At 52.6% G+C, this 19202-nt stretch overlaps 1 protein-coding gene across 3 annotated transcripts in view; it reads left to right on the plus strand.

The window, feature by feature from the left end:
• Positions 1-19202, plus strand: part of ect2l (epithelial cell transforming 2 like) — a 224429-nt gene that overhangs the window by 173428 nt on the left and 31799 nt on the right. For all 3 annotated transcript variants that reach the window (XR_011948646.1, XR_011948647.1, XM_072513615.1), the window contains exons 14-17: positions 4108-4224; positions 6118-6207; positions 16395-16609; positions 17745-17892. Coding sequence is in view for 1 of the 3 variants with exons in the window: in XM_072513615.1 (XP_072369716.1) it covers positions 4108-4224; positions 6118-6207; positions 16395-16609; positions 17745-17892 (570 nt within the window). In the remaining 2 variants the exon portion in view is untranslated. The remainder of the gene's footprint in view (positions 1-4107; positions 4225-6117; positions 6208-16394; positions 16610-17744; positions 17893-19202) is intronic.

Below are 19202 nucleotides of genomic sequence, written 5' to 3' on the forward strand. Positions count from 1 at the left end.
ATAGGAACATAGGAATTAGGAGCAGAACATAAGAACTAGGAGCAGGAGTAGGCCATCTGGCCCCTCGAGCCTGCTCCACCATTCAATGAGATCATGGCTGATCTTTTGTGGACTCAGCTCCACTTTCCCGCCCGAACACTATAACCCTTAATCCCTTTATTCTTCAAAAAACTATCTATCTTTAGCTTAAAAGCATTTAATGAAGGAGCCTCTACTGCTTCATTGGGCAAGGAATTCCATAGATTCACAAGCCTTTGGGTTCTATAAGATCCCCCCCGCATCCTTCTAAATTCCAACGAGTACAGTCGCAGTCTACTCAACCTCTCCTCGTAATCCAACCCCTTCAGCTCTGGGATTAACCTAGTGAATCTCCTCTGCACACCCTCCAGTGCCAGTACGTCCTTTCTCAAGTAAGGAGACCAAAACTGAACACAATACTCCAGGTGTGGCCTCACTAACACCTTATACAATTGCAGCATAACCTCCCTAGTCTTAAACTCCATCCTCTAGCAATGAAGGACAAAATTCCATTTGCCTTCTTAATCACCTGTTGCACCTGTAAACCAACTTTTTGCGACTCATGGACTAGCACACCCAGGTCTCTCTGCACAGCAGCATGTTTTAATATTTTATCATTTAAATAATAATCCCTTTTGCTGTTATTCCTACCAAAATGGATAACCTCACATTTGTCAACATTGTATTCCATCTGCCATACCCTAGCCCATTCACTTAGCCTATCCAAATCCCTCTGCAGACTTCCAGTATCCTCTGTACGTTTTGCTTTACCACTCATCTTAGTGTCGTCTGCAAACTTGGACACATTGCCCTTGGTCCCCAACTCCAAATCATCTATGTAAATTGTGAACAATTGTGGGCCCAACACTGATCACTGAGGGACACCACTACCTACTGATTGCCAACCAGAGAAACACCCATTAATCCCCACTCTTTGCTTTCTATTAATTAACCAATCCTCTATCCATGCTACTACTTTCCCCTTAATGCCATGCATCTTTATCTTATGCAGCAACCTTTTGTGTGGCACCTTGTCAAAGGCTTTCTGGAAATCCAGATATACCTCATCCATTGGCTCCCCGTTACCTATCGCACTGGTAATGTCCTCAAAAAATTCCACTAAATTAGTTAGGCGCGACCTGCCCTTTATGAATCCATGCTGCGTCTGCCCAATGGGACAATTTCCATCCCGATGCCTCGCTATTTCTTCCTTGATGATAGATTCCAGCATCTTCCCTACTACCGAAGTTAAGCTCACTGGCCTATAATTACCCACTTTCTGCCTACCTCCTTTTTTAAACAGTGGTGTCACGTTAGCTAATTTCCAATCCGCCGGGACCACCCCAGAGTTTAGTGAATTTTGGTAAATTATCACGAGTGCATTTGCAATTTCCCTAGCCATCTCTTTTAGCACTCTGGGATGCATTCCATCAGGGCCAGGAGACGTGTCTACCTTTAGCCCCATTAGCTTGCCCATCACTACCTCCTTAGTGATAACAATCCTCTCAAGGTCCTCACCTGTCATAGCCTCATTTCCATCAGCCACTGGCATGTTATTTGTGTCTTCCACTGTGAAGACGGACCCAAAAAACATGTTCAGTTCCTCAGCCATTTCCTCATCTCCCATTATTAAATCTCCCTTCTCATCCTCTAAAGGACCAATATTTACCTTAGCCACCCTTTACCTTATTTACCAATACCACTCTTTTTTGTTTTATATATTTGTAGAAACTTTTACTATCTGCTTTTATATTCTGAACAAGTTTACTCTCATAGTCTATCTTACTCTTCTTTGAATCACTAGTGTTTGATTTTACCTTCTCACCCTCCATCTGTATTTTAAATTCCACCATATTGTGATCGCTCCTTCCGAGAGGATCCCTAACTACGAGATCCTGAATCAACCCTGTCTCATTACACAGGACCAGATCTAGGAACGCTTGTTCCCTCGTAGGTTCCATTACATACTGTTCTTGGAAACTATCGCGGATACATTCTGTAAACTCCTCCTCAAGGCTGCCTTGAATGACCTGGTTAAACCAATCGACATGTAGATTAAAATCCCTCATGATAACTGCTGTACCATTTCTACAAGCATCAGTTATTTCTTTGTTTATTGCCTGCCCCAGAAGTGGGCAGTTCACCCTTCGTGCCTGCTCCGCCATCCATAGAGATCATGGCTGATCTCTTCCTGGTCTCAAATCCACCTCCCCACCTGCTGCCCATAGCCTTTTAACCCATTTTTAAATCCGAAATATATCTATCTCCTTCTTGAAAACATTTAATGACTCAGACTCCGTCGCACTATGGGACAGCGAGTTCCCCAAATTCACCACCTTCTGCGAGAAGTAGTTCCTCCTCATCTCAGTTCTAAATCTACCCGCCCCTCAACCAATATCCACAACCTCTTATTCTAGATTTCCCCACGAGGGGGGGACATTTGATCTACATTTACTCCATCAATCCCATTTAGTATTTTATACACCTCGATCAGATCCCCTCTCATCCTTCTAAACTCCAGCGAGTTTATGCTCAAACTGTTTATTCTCTCCTCTTACTTCAACCCTTTCATCCCCGGAATCAGTCTGGTGAACCTCCTCTGAACTGCCTCCAATGCCACCACATTCTTCCTCAAATAAGGAGACCAAAACTAGACACAACACTCCAGATGTGGTCTCACCAACACACTATACAATTGCAACAACACTTCTCTACTTTTATACTCCAGTCCTTTTGCAATAAACACTAATATTCCATTTGCCTTTTTAATTATATGCTTTCTAATAATAATATTTTATTGTCACAGGTATTAAGTTACTGTGAAACGCCCCTAGTTGCCACATTCCGGTGCCTGTCTGGGTAAGCTGGTACGGGAATTGAACCCACACTGCTGGCCTTGTTCTGCATCACAAACCAGCTGTCTAGCCCACTGAGCTAAACCAGCCCTTTCTAAATAGAAAGAGGTTACGTACAGTGGATGCGCAAAGAGATTTGGGGGTTTGGGTGTATAGATACAAGTGCAGAAAATAATCAAAAAGACTAATGGAATGTTAGCCTTTCTACCTGGAAGATTGGAATATGAACCAACAGAGGTTATGCTGCAGCTGTACAAAATGCTGGTTAGACCCGAAATTCCGAGGAGAGATTACACAAATTAAGCCTGTCTTCACTAGAATTTAGGAGGTTAATGGGTGTGTCATGATATGCAAACATGCAGATAATGATATACAGACAGGCAGCTAATGAACACAGAGAACAGGACATGACCAATGAGCAGGCAGGACACTCAGGGGTGGTTTCTCACTATGAAAGGCACAAGGAACTCACACTCTGCCTCTTTCCCCTGATGAACATCTACAGAGTGAGTCAGGGTGTATGTACAGTATCAAACCTCAAGCACGTGGCTAAGAGCTAGTCTGGTTCAGTCAGACAGAGTAACCACACTTAGGTTAGCAGAGAGTCGAACTCATGGAGAACTGTGCTAACTGTGCTACTGGTTCAATAAATCAGATTGAACTAACTTCAAGATCTGGAGTATCTTTTGGTCAAAGCTGCATCCAGTTGCAGCCTGTGTTATCCCAGAGTACATAACACATCAGGGTGATCTGATCAAAGTCTTCAAGATAGCAAAAGGGAAAGGCACGGTAGATAAAGATAAACTATTTCCACTGGGGCATAATCTAAAAGTTAGGGCCAGACCGTTCAGAAGAACATCTTCACGAAAATGGTGGTAGAGATTTGGAACTCTCCCACAAAAGCAGTTGAAGCTAGGTCAGTTGTTAATTTTAAATCTCGAGATAGATTTTTGTTAAGCAAAGATATTAAGGGATACGGGCCAAAGGCAGGTACATGGAGTCACGTCACCCATCATCCATGATCTTCTTGAATGGTGGGACAGGCTGGAGGGGCTGAATGGCCTACTCCTGTTCCTAATAAATGTTGCAGTTAAAGAAGCCTTTCCAATTTCTCAACCCCTTCATTGGAACCTGTTATTTGAAGATTATTCCACTACAAGACATGCTCCATTAGATATTCTGCCTTGGGATTTCCCAGCGCGATGCAATATGATCCACCTTCTTTATATTTCAGGAGAAGCCACTGGAGTTTCTCGCTAACTTCCTTAACAGCCGATCTGGGAAGAGCAAGTCATTAAAAGCTGCTGACATGTTTCTAACACAAGGTGGCGGAGGGATTGGCCTGGTGAAGGTGCAGTCACCTGATTTCTTTCTTTGATTGTTGAATATTGGAATGTTACGGCGCACAAGGAGGCCATTCGGCCCATCATTGCCCGTGCTGGCTCTTTGAAAGACTTATTCAATAGGTTCCACTCCCCATCCCTTTGCCTGAAAATCTTTCATCTGCAAGTATTTATCCAATTTCCTTTTGAAGGGGGATTTTGATGGGAAGTTGTAAAAATCGAGTAATGGAGTTCCAGTTGAGGAACCATTGACCAACAGGGGAAGAACAATAAAGAGACCTGAGCAGCTACATCACTCACCATGTCTGGAACATACCCTATAACTACCGGGTCCTGTGGAGACCAGGAAGAATCCGAGTTGGATCTCTGACTTTGTGCAGAATTCCCGATTCTTTGACAGGGAAGCCATTTTCAGGGTAACATTGGGTGTCGATGGGGATCACCCTTGCCCCTCAGTCCCACTCCAGAAACTTGACCATAAAAATCTAGGTTGACACTCCCAGTGCAGTAGTGAGGGGGTGCTAAGAAGTTAAATCATGTACCTGGAGTGCAGCACGATAGCGCAGTGGTTTGCACTGGGACTAAGGCGCCGAGGTCCCAGGTTCGATCCTGGCCCCCAGTCACTGTCCGTGTGGAGTTTGCACATTCTCCCCGTGTCTGCGTGGGTTTCGCCCCCACGACCCAAAGATGTGCAAGCTAGGTGGATTGGCCACGCCAAATTGCCCCTTAATTGGAAGAAAAGAATAATTGGGTACTCTAATTCTTTTTTTTTTTAAATCGTCTTCCTCGGGGCGGCACGGTGGCACAGTGGTTAGCACTGCTGCCTCACGGCGCTGAGGTCCCAGGTTTGACCCTGGCCCCCGGTCACTGTCCGTGTGGAGTTTGCACATTCTCCCCGTGTCTGCATGGATCTCAACCCCACAACCCAAAAAGAGGTGCAGGATAGGTGGATTGGCCACACTAAATCGCACCTTAATTGGGAAAAAATAATAATTGGATACTCTAAAATTTCTATTAAAAATAAACAAATAAACCGTCTACCCTCTCAGCAATGTAGGAGACCCCGTGGTACAATTTTGAAGGGTGTTATGTCCGGTGTCCTGGCCAATATTTATTCCTTAACTCGGACAAATGATCACATTGTTGTTTATGGGAGCTTGCTGTGCACAAATTGTCTGCCATGTTACCTATTGGCTGTAAAACACTTTGGCAAATCCTGCCATTGTGAATGGCAATATACAAAAGTCTGGGAACACGCACAACCAGACTCAAAAACAACTTCTTCCCCGCTGCTAGCGGACTCCTAAACGACCCTCTTATGGACTGACCTGATTAGCACTCCACCCTATATGCTTCACCCGATACCGGTGTCCGTGTAGCTACCCTATTATGTATTTTCTTTTCTTCCCATGTACTAAATGATCTGTTTGAGCTGCTCGCAGAACAATACTTTTCACTGTACCGCGGTACCCATGACAATAAACAAATCCAATCCAAACCTGCCCACCCTGCACCTATTTTCCATTCTCGCTTTCTCACTCTTCCTGGGCTGCAGAGTGAGGGACGTAGGGGCGGGGTCCATCAACCTGGGGATTTTCCCCTTTTATAACATTCCAGAGACCCCCCCACCCCACCACAGGCAAGTGGGAATCTGGTTGGATTCAGCAGTGATTCCCCTCATAAAAGTGGTCAAAATAATGCACGCTGCCGAACCTCAAGGCGAAGAGCAGCCGCTCTGCTGTGGGGCTGAAGTCTCCTGGTGCCCCATGGACCCACATCCTGGCACAAACCTTCAGGACAGGAGCGGATATGCCCCCCCCTCCCCCCCCCCCCCCTTAGCTGCCACCCCCACCCCTTTCACTCATCCATGTTGGCTTTCTCCCTGTTTTCATCCCCTGCAGGAAGGTGAGGTGGAAGAAGCCGGAAGCTGGGAGCATGCCTCTCATCCACCCCAGGGGCATGAGGAGACTGTCAAGGAGCTGATCCACTTGGTGAGTGCTCAGACTGAGGATCAGGACAGCGGGCGTGAGGGCGGGCGTGAGGACGGGTTTTCAGGATTATCTTACAGGAAGAGCGCAGTGTCAAGTCGTGGGTGGGGATGCAGCGGGTGCCAGGTCCCGGAGGGAGACTGTGTCTTGGCACCCGTCGGGGTGTGCCATGTCGGCGTACTGCGGGTTTGCATGTAGGAGGTGGACTTTTTCGACCAAGGGGTCCGACTAATGGGTCCGCACATGCTTCCGAAGAAGGACGGGCCCAGGAACTGTCAGCCATGTTGGGAGCTGGACCCTGGAGCTGGACTTCCTGGAGAAGGCGAACACCTGTTAGTGAGGGGTCTCGTTAGTCGCGGTGCAGAGGAGCGATCGGATGGAGTGGAGCGCGTCAGGGAGGACATCTTGCCAGCGGGAGACCGGGAGATTTTTAGACCGTAGGGCCAGCAGGACGGCCTTCCAGACTGTCCCGTTCTCCCTCTCCACCTGCCCGTTTCCCCGGGGGTTGTAGCTGGTCGTCCTGCTCGAGGCAATGCCCTTGCTGAGCAGGAACTGGCGCAGCTCGTCGCTCATAAAAAAGGATCCCCGATCGCTGTGGATGTAGGTGGGGAAACCGAACAGAGTGAAGATGCTGTGGAGGGCTTTAATTATCGTGGCAGAAGTCATATCGGGGCAGGGGATGGTGAAAGGGAACCGGGAGTACTCATCAATCACGTTCAGAAAGTACGTGTTGCGGTCGGTGGAGGGGAGGGGTCGTTTGAAGTCCATGGTGAGACGCTCAAAGGGGCGGGAGGCCCTCACCAGGTGTGCTCGATCTGGCCAGTAGAAGTGCGGCTTGTACTCTGCGCAGATTTGGCAGTTTCTGGTTACGGCCCTGACCTCCTCGATGGAGTAGGGCAGGTTGCGGGCCTTGATGAAATGGAAGAACCGGGTGACCCCTGGGTGACAAAGACCATCGTGTAGGGCCCGGAGTCGGTCCACTTGTGCGGTGGCGCATGTATCGCGGGATAGGGCATCCGGGGGCTCATTGAGCTTCCCCGGGCAATACAAGATCTCATAGTTATAGGTGGAGAACTCGATCCTCCACCTCAAGATCTTGTCATTTTTGATCTTGCCCCACTGTGTGTTATTAAACATAAAGGCAACCGACAGTTGGTCAGTGAGGAGAGTGAATCGCCTGCCGGCCCCCCCACCCACCCCCCCGGTTGCCTCATTCAACCTGCGCCACTCACCCTCCCTCCAGCTTCCACTATGGCTTGGGCCTCCTTTTCGACAGAGGTGTGCCGAATTTCGGAGGCATGGAGGGTGCGGGAAAAGAAGGCCATGGGCCTGCCCGCCTGGTTGAGGGTGGCGGCCAGAGCTACGTCCGATGCATCGCTCTCCACCTGGAAGGGGAGGGTCTCGTCGACTGCGTGCATTGTGGCCTTGCCGATGTCTGCCTTGATATGGTTGAAGGCCTGGCGGGCGTCAGCCGTCAGGGGAAAAACTGTGGAGTGGATGAGTGGGCGGGCCTTGTCCGCAGAATTAGGGACCCACTGGGCATAGTAGGAGAAAAAACCCAGGCATCGTTTCAGGGCCTTGGGGCAGTGGGAGTTCCATGAGGAGGCGCATGCGGTCGGGGTCGGGCCCTAGGACTCCATTTTCCACGACATAGCCAAGGATGGCTAAGCGGTTGGTGTGGAACACGCACTTCTCCTTATTGTATGTGAGATTAAAGAGTTTGGCAATCTGGAGGAATTTTTTGAGGTTTGCGTCGTAGTCCTGCTGATCGTGGCCGCAGATGGTAACGTTATCTAGGTACAGGCAGGTGGCCCGCAGTCCGTACCAGTCAACCATTTGGTCCATCTCTCGCTGGAAGACCGAGACCCCATTAGTGACACTGAAGGGAACCCTAAGGACGTGATAGAGGCGGCCATCTGCTTCGAACGCAGTGTATTGGCGGTCCTCCAGGTAGATGGGGAGCTGGTGGTAGGCGGACTTCAGGTCCACTGTGGAAAAGACTCGATACTGTGCAATCTGATTGACCATATCAGATATGTGTGGGAGGGGATACGCGTCGAGCTGCGTGTACCGATTGATGGTCTGACTGTAGTCCACGACCATTCTGTGCTTCTCCCCAGTCTTTACTACTACCACTTGAGCTCTCCAGGGGCTGTTGCTTGCCTCAATGACCCCTTCCCGCAGATGCAGTTGGACCTCCGACCTGATGAAGGTCCTGTCCTGGGTACTGTACTGTCTGCTCCTGGTATCGATGGGTTTGCAATCCGGGGTGAGGTTCGCAAACAGGGAAGGTGGATCGACCTTAAGAGTCGTGAGGTCGCATACGGTGAGGGGGGGTAGGGGTCCGCCGCATTTTAAGGCTAAGCTGTGGAGATGGCACTGAAATCCCAGGCCGAGTAACAGGGCAGCGCAGAGGTGGGGGAGGACGTAGAGCCGGAAGTTGCTGAACTCTACGCCCTGGACGGTGAAGGTCGCGATGCAGTACCCCCGGATTTCCACGGAATGGGATCCGGAGGCCGGGGAGATTTTCTGGGTGACGGGGTGTACCGGGAGGGAGCAGCGCCTTACCGTAGTGGGGTGGATGAAGCTCTCAGTGTTCCCAGAGTCAAAAAGGCAGGTCGTCTCGTGCCCATCGATCTTCACCGTTGTCGTCGCGGTCGCGAGGTTGCGGGGCCGGGACTGATCCAGGGTGATAGAGGCGAGCTGCGGCAGATGCTGGGAGGTCCCGGGCTGGTCAGCGGGGGCGGAGGTAGCGGCAGGCGATGAACGGCCAGACGAGCAGGGGTCCTGAGACGCCGCCAAAATGGCGCCGAAGATGGCGGCGCCCAGGGGGCGCACGTGGCGGGCGAATCAAAGATGGCAGCGCCCACGGGCCGCACGTGGGGGGTGCAGGAACGCAGGGCCTGGAAACAGCGGCGACCAACCGGGCCTGGCAGACAGAAACAAAGTGTCCCTTCTTCCCACCGCCACTGCAGGTCGCACTCCGCGCCGGGCAGCGCTGCCTGGGGTGTTTGTTTTGTCTGCAAAAATAGCACATGGGCCCCCCAGAGTTGGCTGGCTGACGCGCGGCGCAGGCTTGCGGTGAGCTGGAGTCGGCAACTGGTGGGGCCCACGAGGGTGCCGCGCGGTCGGGGGCGTAGGACTGGACGTTACAGGGGGCCACTTCTAACGAATTAGCGAGCTGCCTAGTTCCCGCAAGATCGAGCGCACCCTCTTCCAGTAGCCGCTGGCGAACGTACGCAGAACTCATGCCCGTAACGTAACGTCTCAAATTAAAAGTTTGGTGTGCTGGACTGCTGAAACTGCCTGGCAGTCACAGTTCCTACCTAGGATGTGCAGGGCATCCCAGAAATCATCCAGAGACTCCCTGGGGAGTTGCTGTCTCGTGGCCAGGAGGTGCCTGGCGTATACTTGATTTACTGGTCGAACGTAATGTCCCTTCAGGAGCTCCACCGCTTCGGAGTAAGTGGGTGCATCCCGGATGAGAGGAACAATGTCAGGGCTCACCTGTGAATAGAGGACTTGGAGCTTCTGCAAGCCCGAGGGTTCTTCAGCGCATGTTCGGAGGTAGCTTTTGAAGCAGGCTAGCCAGTGGTCAAAAGCGGACGTAGCGTTGGCTGCTTGAGGGCTCAGCTGCAGGAGATCGAGCTTGATGCTGAGATCCATTGTTTTAAAAATCTTTGCCCAATAAATTGATGCACTATCAATTATCACAAAGACGAGAGCAGTGGAATAATCGAGGCTTTATTGAGCAAAGATGTTGTGCCTCCTGTAGCTGGAACCAGAATGGCTGCAGCACCGGCGAGCACACACATTTATACACCACCTACTGGGCGGAGCCAGCAGGCAGGGATTTACCCATGTGCCTCTACTGTACGGGCAGTGCCATAATGAAATGAAAAAAAAAAATGAAATGAAAATTGCTTATTGTCACAAGTAGGCTTCAAATGAAGTTACTGTGAAAAGCCCCTAGTCACCACATTCCGGCGCCTGTTCGGGGAGGCTGTTATGGGAATTGAACCGTGTTGCTGGCCTGCCTTAGTCTGCTTTCAAAGCCAGTGATTTAGCCCTGTGCTAAACAGCCCCTATACATGTAATACAACTAGTGGTGACTACCACAGTAAACCCATCACGTCACCATGTGATCTGGGAGTTGGGAGTTGGTCGTGCTGGGAGATAGACGTATTTGCACTAGTTCAACAAGAGTTGTTTAGTGTTAGTTGTTTGTTAGTTTATTTTTCCTAGTTATCTCACCACACAGTTATTTGACAATAAATTATTTTAATCCACATGTTCTGCAGTTCATCACTGCAGCCAGTCGACAGAACATGACAACAACCACCAATGGGGGAAGGACTAAAATGAGGGATCAGAGGACTTAGTAGGAAGGGCGCTGCGAGTTATCATGGTTTGTAAGGCAGGAGAGAGCAGAGACGGGAAGAGTGAGGCCATGTACAGATTTGAAAACATGGATGAGAACTGCAAAGTGAAAACACAAGATCGGTTTCTCCAAGTCTTCACGTTTTCCTGTGTCCCAAGATGTGTGAATTGTTATTCCTCACTGAGCAGTAAACTAGAATCACACAGCACAGCAGGAGGCCAGCCAGTCCACTGTGCACTGCCAGTCCACTGTGCACTGCCAGCCCACTGTGCACTGCCAGCCCACTGTGCACTGCCAGCCCATTGTGCACTGCCAGCCCACTGTGCACTGCCAGCCCATTGTGCACTGCCAGCCCATTGTGCACTGCCAGCCCATTGTGCACTGCCAGCCCATTGTGCACTGCCAGCCCACTGTGCACTGCCAGCCCATTGTGCACTGCCAGCCCACTGTGCACTGCCAGCCCATTGTGCACTGCCAGCCCACTGTGCACTGCCAGCCCATTGTGCACTGCCAGCCCATTGTGCACTGCCAGCCCACTGTGCACTGCCAGCCCACTGTGCACTGCCAGCCCATTGTGCACTGCCAGCCCACTGTGCACTGCCAGTCCACTGTGCACTGCCAGCCCATTGTGCACTGCCAGCCCATTGTGCACTGCCAGCCCATTGTGCACTGCCAGCCCATTGTGCACTGCCAGCCCATTGTGCACTGCCAGCCCATTGTGCACTGCCAGCCCACTGTGCACTGCCAGCCCATTGTGCACTGCCAGCCCATTGTGCACTGCCAGCCCATTGTGCACTGCCAGTCCACTGTGCACTGCCAGCCCATTGTGCACTGCCAGCCCATTGTGCACTGCCAGCCCACTGTGCACTGCCAGCCCATTGTGCACTGCCAGCCCACTGTGCACTGCCAGCCCATTGTGCACTGCCAGCCCACTGTGCACTGCCAGCCCACTGTGCACTGCCAGCCCACTGTGCACTGCCAGCCCACTGTGCACTGCCAGCCCACTGTGCACTGCCAGCCCATTGTGCACTGCCAGCCCATTGTGCACTGCCAGCCCACTGTGCACTGCCAGCCCATTGTGCACTGCCAGCCCACTGTGCACTGCCAGCCCATTGTGCACTGCCAGCCCATTGTGCACTGCCAGCCCACTGTGCACTGCCAGCCCACTGTGCACTGCCAGCCCATTGTGCACTGCCAGCCCACTGTGCACTGCCAGTCCACTGTGCACTGCCAGCCCATTGTGCACTGCCAGCCCATTGTGCACTGCCAGCCCATTGTGCACTGCCAGCCCATTGTGCACTGCCAGCCCATTGTGCACTGCCAGCCCATTGTGCACTGCCAGCCCACTGTGCACTGCCAGCCCATTGTGCACTGCCAGCCCACTGTGCACTGCCAGCCCATTGTGCACTGCCAGCCCATTGTGCACTGCCAGCCCATTGTGCACTGCCAGCCCATTGTGCACTGCCAGCCCATTGTGCACTGCCAGCCCATTGTGCACTGCCAGCCCACTGTGCACTGCCAGCCCATTGTGCACTGCCAGCCCACTGTGCACTGCCAGCCCATTGTGCACTGCCAGCCCATTGTGCACTGCCAGCCCATTGTGCACTGCCAGCCCATTGTGCACTGCCAGCCCATTGTGCACTGCCAGTCCACTGTGCACTGCCAGCCCACTGTGCACTGCCAGCCCATTGTGCACTGCCAGCCCATTGTGCACTGCCAGCCCACTGTGCACTGCCAGCCCATTGTGCACTGCCAGCCCATTGTGCACTGCCAGCCCATTGTGCACTGCCAGCCCACTGTGCACTGCCAGCCCATTGTGCACTGCCAGCCCACTGTGCACTGCCAGCCCATTGTGCACTGCCAGCCCACTGTGCACTGCCAGCCCATTGTGCACTGCCAGCCCATTGTGCACTGCCAGCCCACTGTGCACTGCCAGCCCATTGTGCACTGCCAGCCCATTGTGCACTGCCAGCCCATTGTGCACTGCCAGCCCACTGTGCACTGCCAGCCCATTGTGCACTGCCAGCCCACTGTGCACTGCCAGCCCATTGTGCACTGCCAGCCCATTGTGCACTGCCAGCCCACTGTGCACTGCCAGCCCATTGTGCACTGCCAGCCCATTGTGCACTGCCAGCCCATTGTGCACTGCCAGCCCACTGTGCACTGCCAGCCCATTGTGCACTGCCAGCCCATTGTGCACTGCCAGCCCATTGTGCACTGCCAGCCCACTGTGCACTGCCAGCCCATTGTGCACTGCCAGCCCATTGTGCACTGCCAGCCCATTGTGCACTGCCAGCCCACTGTGCACTGCCAGCCCATTGTGCACTGCCAGCCCACTGTGCACTGCCAGCCCATTGTGCACTGCCAGCCCATTGTGCACTGCCAGCCCACTGTGCACTGCCAGCCCATTGTGCACTGCCAGCCCACTGTGCACTGCCAGCCCACTGTGCACTGCCAGCCCATTGTGCACTGCCAGCCCATTGTGCACTGCCAGCCCATTGTGCACTGCCAGCCCATTGTGCACTGCCAGTCCACTGTGCACTGCCAGCCCATTGTGCACTGCCAGCCCATTGTGCACTGCCAGCCCACTGTGCACTGCCAGCCCACTGTGCACTGCCAGCCCATTGTGCACTGCCAGCCCACTGTGCACTGCCAGCCCATTGTGCACTGCCAGTCCATTGTGCACTGCCAGCCCATTGTGCACTGCCAGTCCATTGTGCACTGCCAGCCCATTGTGCACTGCCAGTCCATTGTGCACTGCCAGCCCATTGTGCACTGCCAGCCCATTGTGCACTGCCAGCCCATTGTGCACTGCCAGTCCATTGTGCACTGCCAGCCCATTGTGCACTGCCAGCCCACTGTGCACTGCCAGCCCATTGTGCACTGCCAGCCCACTGTGCACTGCCAGCCCATTGTGCACTGCCAGCCCATTGTGCACTGCCAGCCCACTGTGCACTGCCAGCCCATTGTGCACTGCCAGCCCACTGTGCACTGCCAGCCCACTGTGCACTGCCAGCCCATTGTGCACTGCCAGCCCACTGTGCACTGCCAGCCCATTGTGCACTGCCAGCCCATTGTGCACTGCCAGCCCACTGTGCACTGCCAGCCCACTGTGCACTGCCAGCCCATTGTGCACTGCCAGCCCATTGTGCACTGCCAGCCCACTGTGCACTGCCAGCCCATTGTGCACTGCCAGTCCATTGTGCACTGCCAGCCCATTGTGCACTGCCAGCCCATTGTGCATTGCCAGCCCACTGTGCACTGCCAGCCCATTGTGCACTGCCAGCCCACTGTGCACTGCCAGCCCATTGTGCACTGCCAGCCCATTGTGCACTGCCAGCCCATTGTGCACTGCCAGCCCACTGTGCACTGCCAGCCCATTGTGCACTGCCAGCCCACTGTGCACTGCCAGCCCATTGTGCACTGCCAGCCCACTGTGCACTGCCAGCCCATTGTGCACTGCCAGCCCATTGTGCACTGCCAGCCCATTGTGCACTGCCAGCCCACTGTGCACTGCCAGCCCATTGTGCACTGCCAGCCCATTGTGCACTGCCAGCCCATTGTGCACTGCCAGCCCATTGTGCACTGCCAGCCCATTGTGCACTGCCAGCCCATTGTGCACTGCCAGCCCATTGTGCACTGCCAGCCCATTGTGCACTGCCAGCCCATTGTGCACTGCCAGCCCACTGTGCACTGCCAGCCCATTGTGCACTGCCAGCCCATTGTGCACTGCCAGCCCATTGTGCACTGCCAGCCCACTGTGCACTGCCAGCCCATTGTGCACTGCCAGCCCACTGTGCACTGCCAGCCCATTGTGCACTGCCAGCCCATTGTGCACTGCCAGCCCACTGTGCACTGCCAGCCCATTGTGCACTGCCAGCCCATTGTGCACTGCCAGCCCATTGTGCACTGCCAGCCCATTGTGCACTGCCAGCCCATTGTGCACTGCCAGCCCATTGTGCACTGCCAGCCCACTGTGCACTGCCAGCCCATTGTGCACTGCCAGCCCATTGTGCACTGCCAGCCCATTGTGCACTGCCAGCCCACTGTGCACTGCCAGCCCATTGTGCACTGCCAGCCCACTGTGCACTGCCAGCCCATTGTGCACTGCCAGCCCATTGTGCACTGCCAGCCCATTGTGCACTGCCAGCCCACTGTGCACTGCCAGCCCATTGTGCACTGCCAGCCCATTGTGCACTGCCAGCCCATTGTGCACTGCCAGCCCACTGTGCACTGCCAGCCCATTGTGCACTGCCAGCCCATTGTGCACTGCCAGCCCATTGTGCACTGCCAGCCCACTGTGCACTGCCAGCCCATTGTGCACTGCCAGCCCATTGTGCACTGCCAGCCCATTGTGCACTGCCAGCCCATTGTGCACTGCCAGCCCATTGTGCACTGCCAGTCCATTGTGCACTGCCAGCCCATTGTGCACTGCCAGCCCATTGTGCACTGCCAGCCCACTGTGCACTGCCAGCCCACTGTGCACTGCCAGTCCATTGTGCACTGCCAGCCCACTGTGCACTGCCAGTCCATTGTGCACTGCCAGCCCATTGTGCACTGCCAGTCCATTGTGCACTGCCAGCCCATTGTGCACTGCCAGCCTATTGAAAGTGCCCTCCAATCAGACACACTTCCTCTGCTCTACAGCCATGCATCTTTTTTATTTTCAAGTGTTTCCTTTGGAAATTACTGTTGAATGTGCTTCCGCTGCCATTTCCGACAATCCGTTACAGATTATAACAACTTGCTGTGTAAAAAAGCAATCTCCTCATCACCTGCCGCTTGCTCTTTTGCCGATAATCTTCAGTGTGTCCTCTGGTTATTAACCCTCCCAGCAATGCAAAACGTTGCTCCCTGTTTACTCTAAAAAAAACCCTATGTGTTCAATCAAAATCAAAAAATAAATAATGGAGGTGTGTGGGATGCGCCAAAAGATTTAATTCCCAATCTTTCTCCTCCGGGTGCTCCGGTTTCCTCCCACAGTCCAAAGACATACAGGTTAGGTGGATTGGCCATGCTCAATTGCCCTTAGTATCCAAAGAGGTTGGGTGGGGTTGCTGGGTTACGGGTATGGGGCGGAGGTGGGTGCTCTTTCCAAGGGCCGGTGCAGACCCGATGGGCCGAATGGCCTCCTTCTGCACTGTGAATTCTATATCGATCTGACCAGCAGCCATCCTCTCTTCTCTAAGTAGCTTCCTCAATTATTTGAGAGTCGCAAACTATGGCTTATCTCCCGATTGTTACAATGGGCAGGGAAAGGAGGCAGGCCCCAAGTTTACCTCAGCCGGAATGGGAATCATGTCCCTCGCTCTTTGCGTTGTCGTGAACTACAGGCTAGCCATCCAGTCAACTGGGCGAGCCCCTCCCCCAATCAGCAACTACTGACTACCTTAGGCATCCACTCCCTCCACCACCAGCACAGTGTGGACCAGCTGCAGAATGCAGTAAATTGGCAAGACCTCTTCAACAGCACCTCCCAAACCTGTAACCTCTGCCACCTAAACAGGACAGGAGGTGCATGGGAATTCCACCCCCCCCCCCCACCCCCTCGAGCTCCCCCACCCAGTAACGCCCATGTCAAACTGGACATCCACTGGTGTTCATGCATTGTGACTGGATCAATACCCCCAAACTCCTTGTTTCTTACAGCACTGCGGGTATGCTTTCCCCATGCAGTCTGCCCTGCTCACCACCACCTTATCGAGGGCAATCGGGGAGGGGCAGCATATTCATAGCATTACGTTTTTAATAAATATGCCTCTGTTTTCCACTGGTCACTTAGTCTTCGACTTTTCCGCCTCTTTTGTAGAACAGCAGGCCGGATGGGGAGTTTGTGGAGAGACGGACACAGTTGGCCAGAGAGACCTTGTCCAGCGAGCAGAGTTACGTGCAGACCCTGGAGATTGTGAAGGACATTTACTGGGCTCCACTCCGAGCAGCGCTGGAGTCCCATCGAGCAATCCTGAGCACGGCCAACATCCACATCATCTTTTCTGACATCCTGTTAATCCTGGAACTCAACAGGTTCACCTCGTCATTTATTTTGGGGGGGGGGGGGGGGGGGGGGGGGGGGGGGGGTAGTACAGTTTATCAAAATCACCACATTATATAATGGGCAGTAGAGTGGGGAGGAGGGGTAATAGGGTAATGCTTTGGATGAGTTCTGACAAGAGATCAACCAAATGTATTGTCGCACCTTCCAAATCATTCTATATACAAACCACCCGAGCCCCTCGATTAGATTCCAGTCAGTAACTCACTCCCAGGTATCCATTATTCTATATACAAACCACCCGAGCCCCTCGATTAGATTCCAGTCAGTAACTCACTCCCAGGTATCCATTATTCTATATACAAACCACCCGAGCCCCTCGATTAGATTCCAGTCGGTAACTCACTCCCAGGTATCCATTATTCTATATACAACCCACTCGAGCCCCTCGATTAGATTCCAGTCAGTAACTCACTCCCAGGTATCCATTATTCTATATATAAACCACTCGAGCCCCTCGATTAGATTCCAGTCAGTAACTCACTCCCAGGTGTCCATTATTCTATATATAATCCAGCTGAACCTTTCCATTAGATTCCGGTCTGTAACTCACTCCAAAGTATCCATTATTCTATGTATAAACCACCTGAGCCCCTGAATTAGATTCCAGACTGTCACTGACTCTCAGGTTGCCATTATTCTATATATAATCCATCTGAACCTCTCTGTTAGAGTCTAATCTGTAACTCACTCCTGGGTATCTGTTATTCTATGTATAAACTACCTGAGCCCCTCAATTAGATTCCAGCTTGTAACTCAGTCCAGATATTTATTTATTTTAATTAAGGGGCAATTTAGCGTGGCAAATCCGCCTATCCTGCACATCTTTGGGTTTGTGGGGGTGAGACCCACGCAGACACGGGGAGAATGTACAATCGCCACACAGACAGTGACCCGGGGCCGGGATCGAACCCGGGTCCTCGGTGCCGTGGGGCAGCAGTGCTAACCACTGCGCCACCGTGCCCCGTCCAGGTATTCTTAATTCTAAATGTAAATTTTCTGAACCCCTCGCTTTGATGTCAGCCTCCAATCCCAGTTTGTCCTGGTCCTGTTAGCCACATTCCTTCCCCATTCCAATAACAGTGGCGGTTGTGTTGATTGTTGTAGGGATTTATTGCGGGACCTGCGAGACCGTTTCAGTGAGTGGGGTCCGTCGCAGTGCCTGGGAGACATCTTCATCAAGTTCAGCACCAGACTGACAAATTACACCAACTTCTTCAACAACTACAGCGCCATCCTGAAGATTATCGATAAGGTGTGTGCGCATCCGTTTGGGGTGTGAGCTGGTGTTTTAGAGAGCAGCTGCAGGAAGAACATCGTGCGTCAGCTAATCTCAGATGAAATTGTCATCCTGTTTTTTGAAATGCCCTGCGTTCTAAGATTAAAATCAGCCAGTAAATTCAGAGTCAGCCGCTCTTGAAATGGTAGCTTCGTTATCAACAAACCCTGAGACTTAAATTATGAAGGGAATAGAGAGGATAGAAGAAGGGAGGTTGCTGATGGGTGAAACTAAAACTAGGGGGCGTAACCTCAAAATAAGGGGGAGCAGATTTAGGACTGAGCTGAGGAGGAACTTCTTCACCCAAAGTGTCGTGAATTTGTGAATTCTCTGCCCAGTGAAGCAGTTGAGGTTACCTTGCTGGATGTTTTTAAGGCAAAGATAGATAGTTTTTTGAACAGTAAAGGGATTAAGGGTTATGGTGTTCGGCACGAAAGTGGAGCTGAGTCCTCAAAAGATCAGCCATGATCTCATTGAATGGCGGAGCAGGCTCGAGGGGCCAGATGGCCTACTCCAGCTCCTGGTTCTTATATTCCAAAGCTGGCCAGAATTGGAGACATTATGTGCTGGAGTGTGATTGCTTTGAGGAGTAAAACCCAATTGTTTTCATTTTCCAAGGCCCTCTCTCACTTAACCTGATTAGTTCCCTCTCCTCTGAGTGATCTCGGAGGCACGATCAATTTGACTAAGACGAAAGTTGAATCCAAACTGAGGCTTTATTGCTATCAGATGTGTGGCCTCCCACAGCAGATGGCGAAACGGCTGCGAGCAGGTGGACACGCATATTTATACCCCGCCTCCTGGGCGGAGCCAGCAGGCAGGGGCCACAGGCGAACCTGTAGTGCAGGTTCTACCGTACATCCTCTAATATAGGTACAACAGTGGTTTACCACATTCACCCCCTGTTAAAATTGAGTCCGGCGGGGTTGGTGGATAACTATATACAATAATGATTTTAATATTTACAAAGCAAAACAAATGTCCTTGACGTCGGTGGACCGGTCAGAGGTTCAGCCAGTCCGGGGCCTTGATGGTCCTTTGGGAGCGACAAAGTGGTGACGGCGATGTTGGTGCTGACCTGGTCGCAGGTGACTCTGGGAGCGTGCCAAAATCCTCTTCATCGATGGGTGTGGGCAGTGGGAGAACGGACGATCCTGGGGGGGGGGGGGGGGGTGTTGTGAGCGACGGGGGAGGGAGGATGGCACCGGGGGCGACGGGGTGGTGTGGGGGTGGAACCTGCTGGTGTCAGGTTCCTGAGGGAGACAGTATCCTGGCGGCCGTCGGGG

Source organism: Scyliorhinus torazame, chromosome 1 (assembly GCF_047496885.1).
Source record: "Scyliorhinus torazame isolate Kashiwa2021f chromosome 1, sScyTor2.1, whole genome shotgun sequence".
NCBI lineage: Eukaryota > Metazoa > Chordata > Chondrichthyes > Carcharhiniformes > Scyliorhinidae > Scyliorhinus > Scyliorhinus torazame.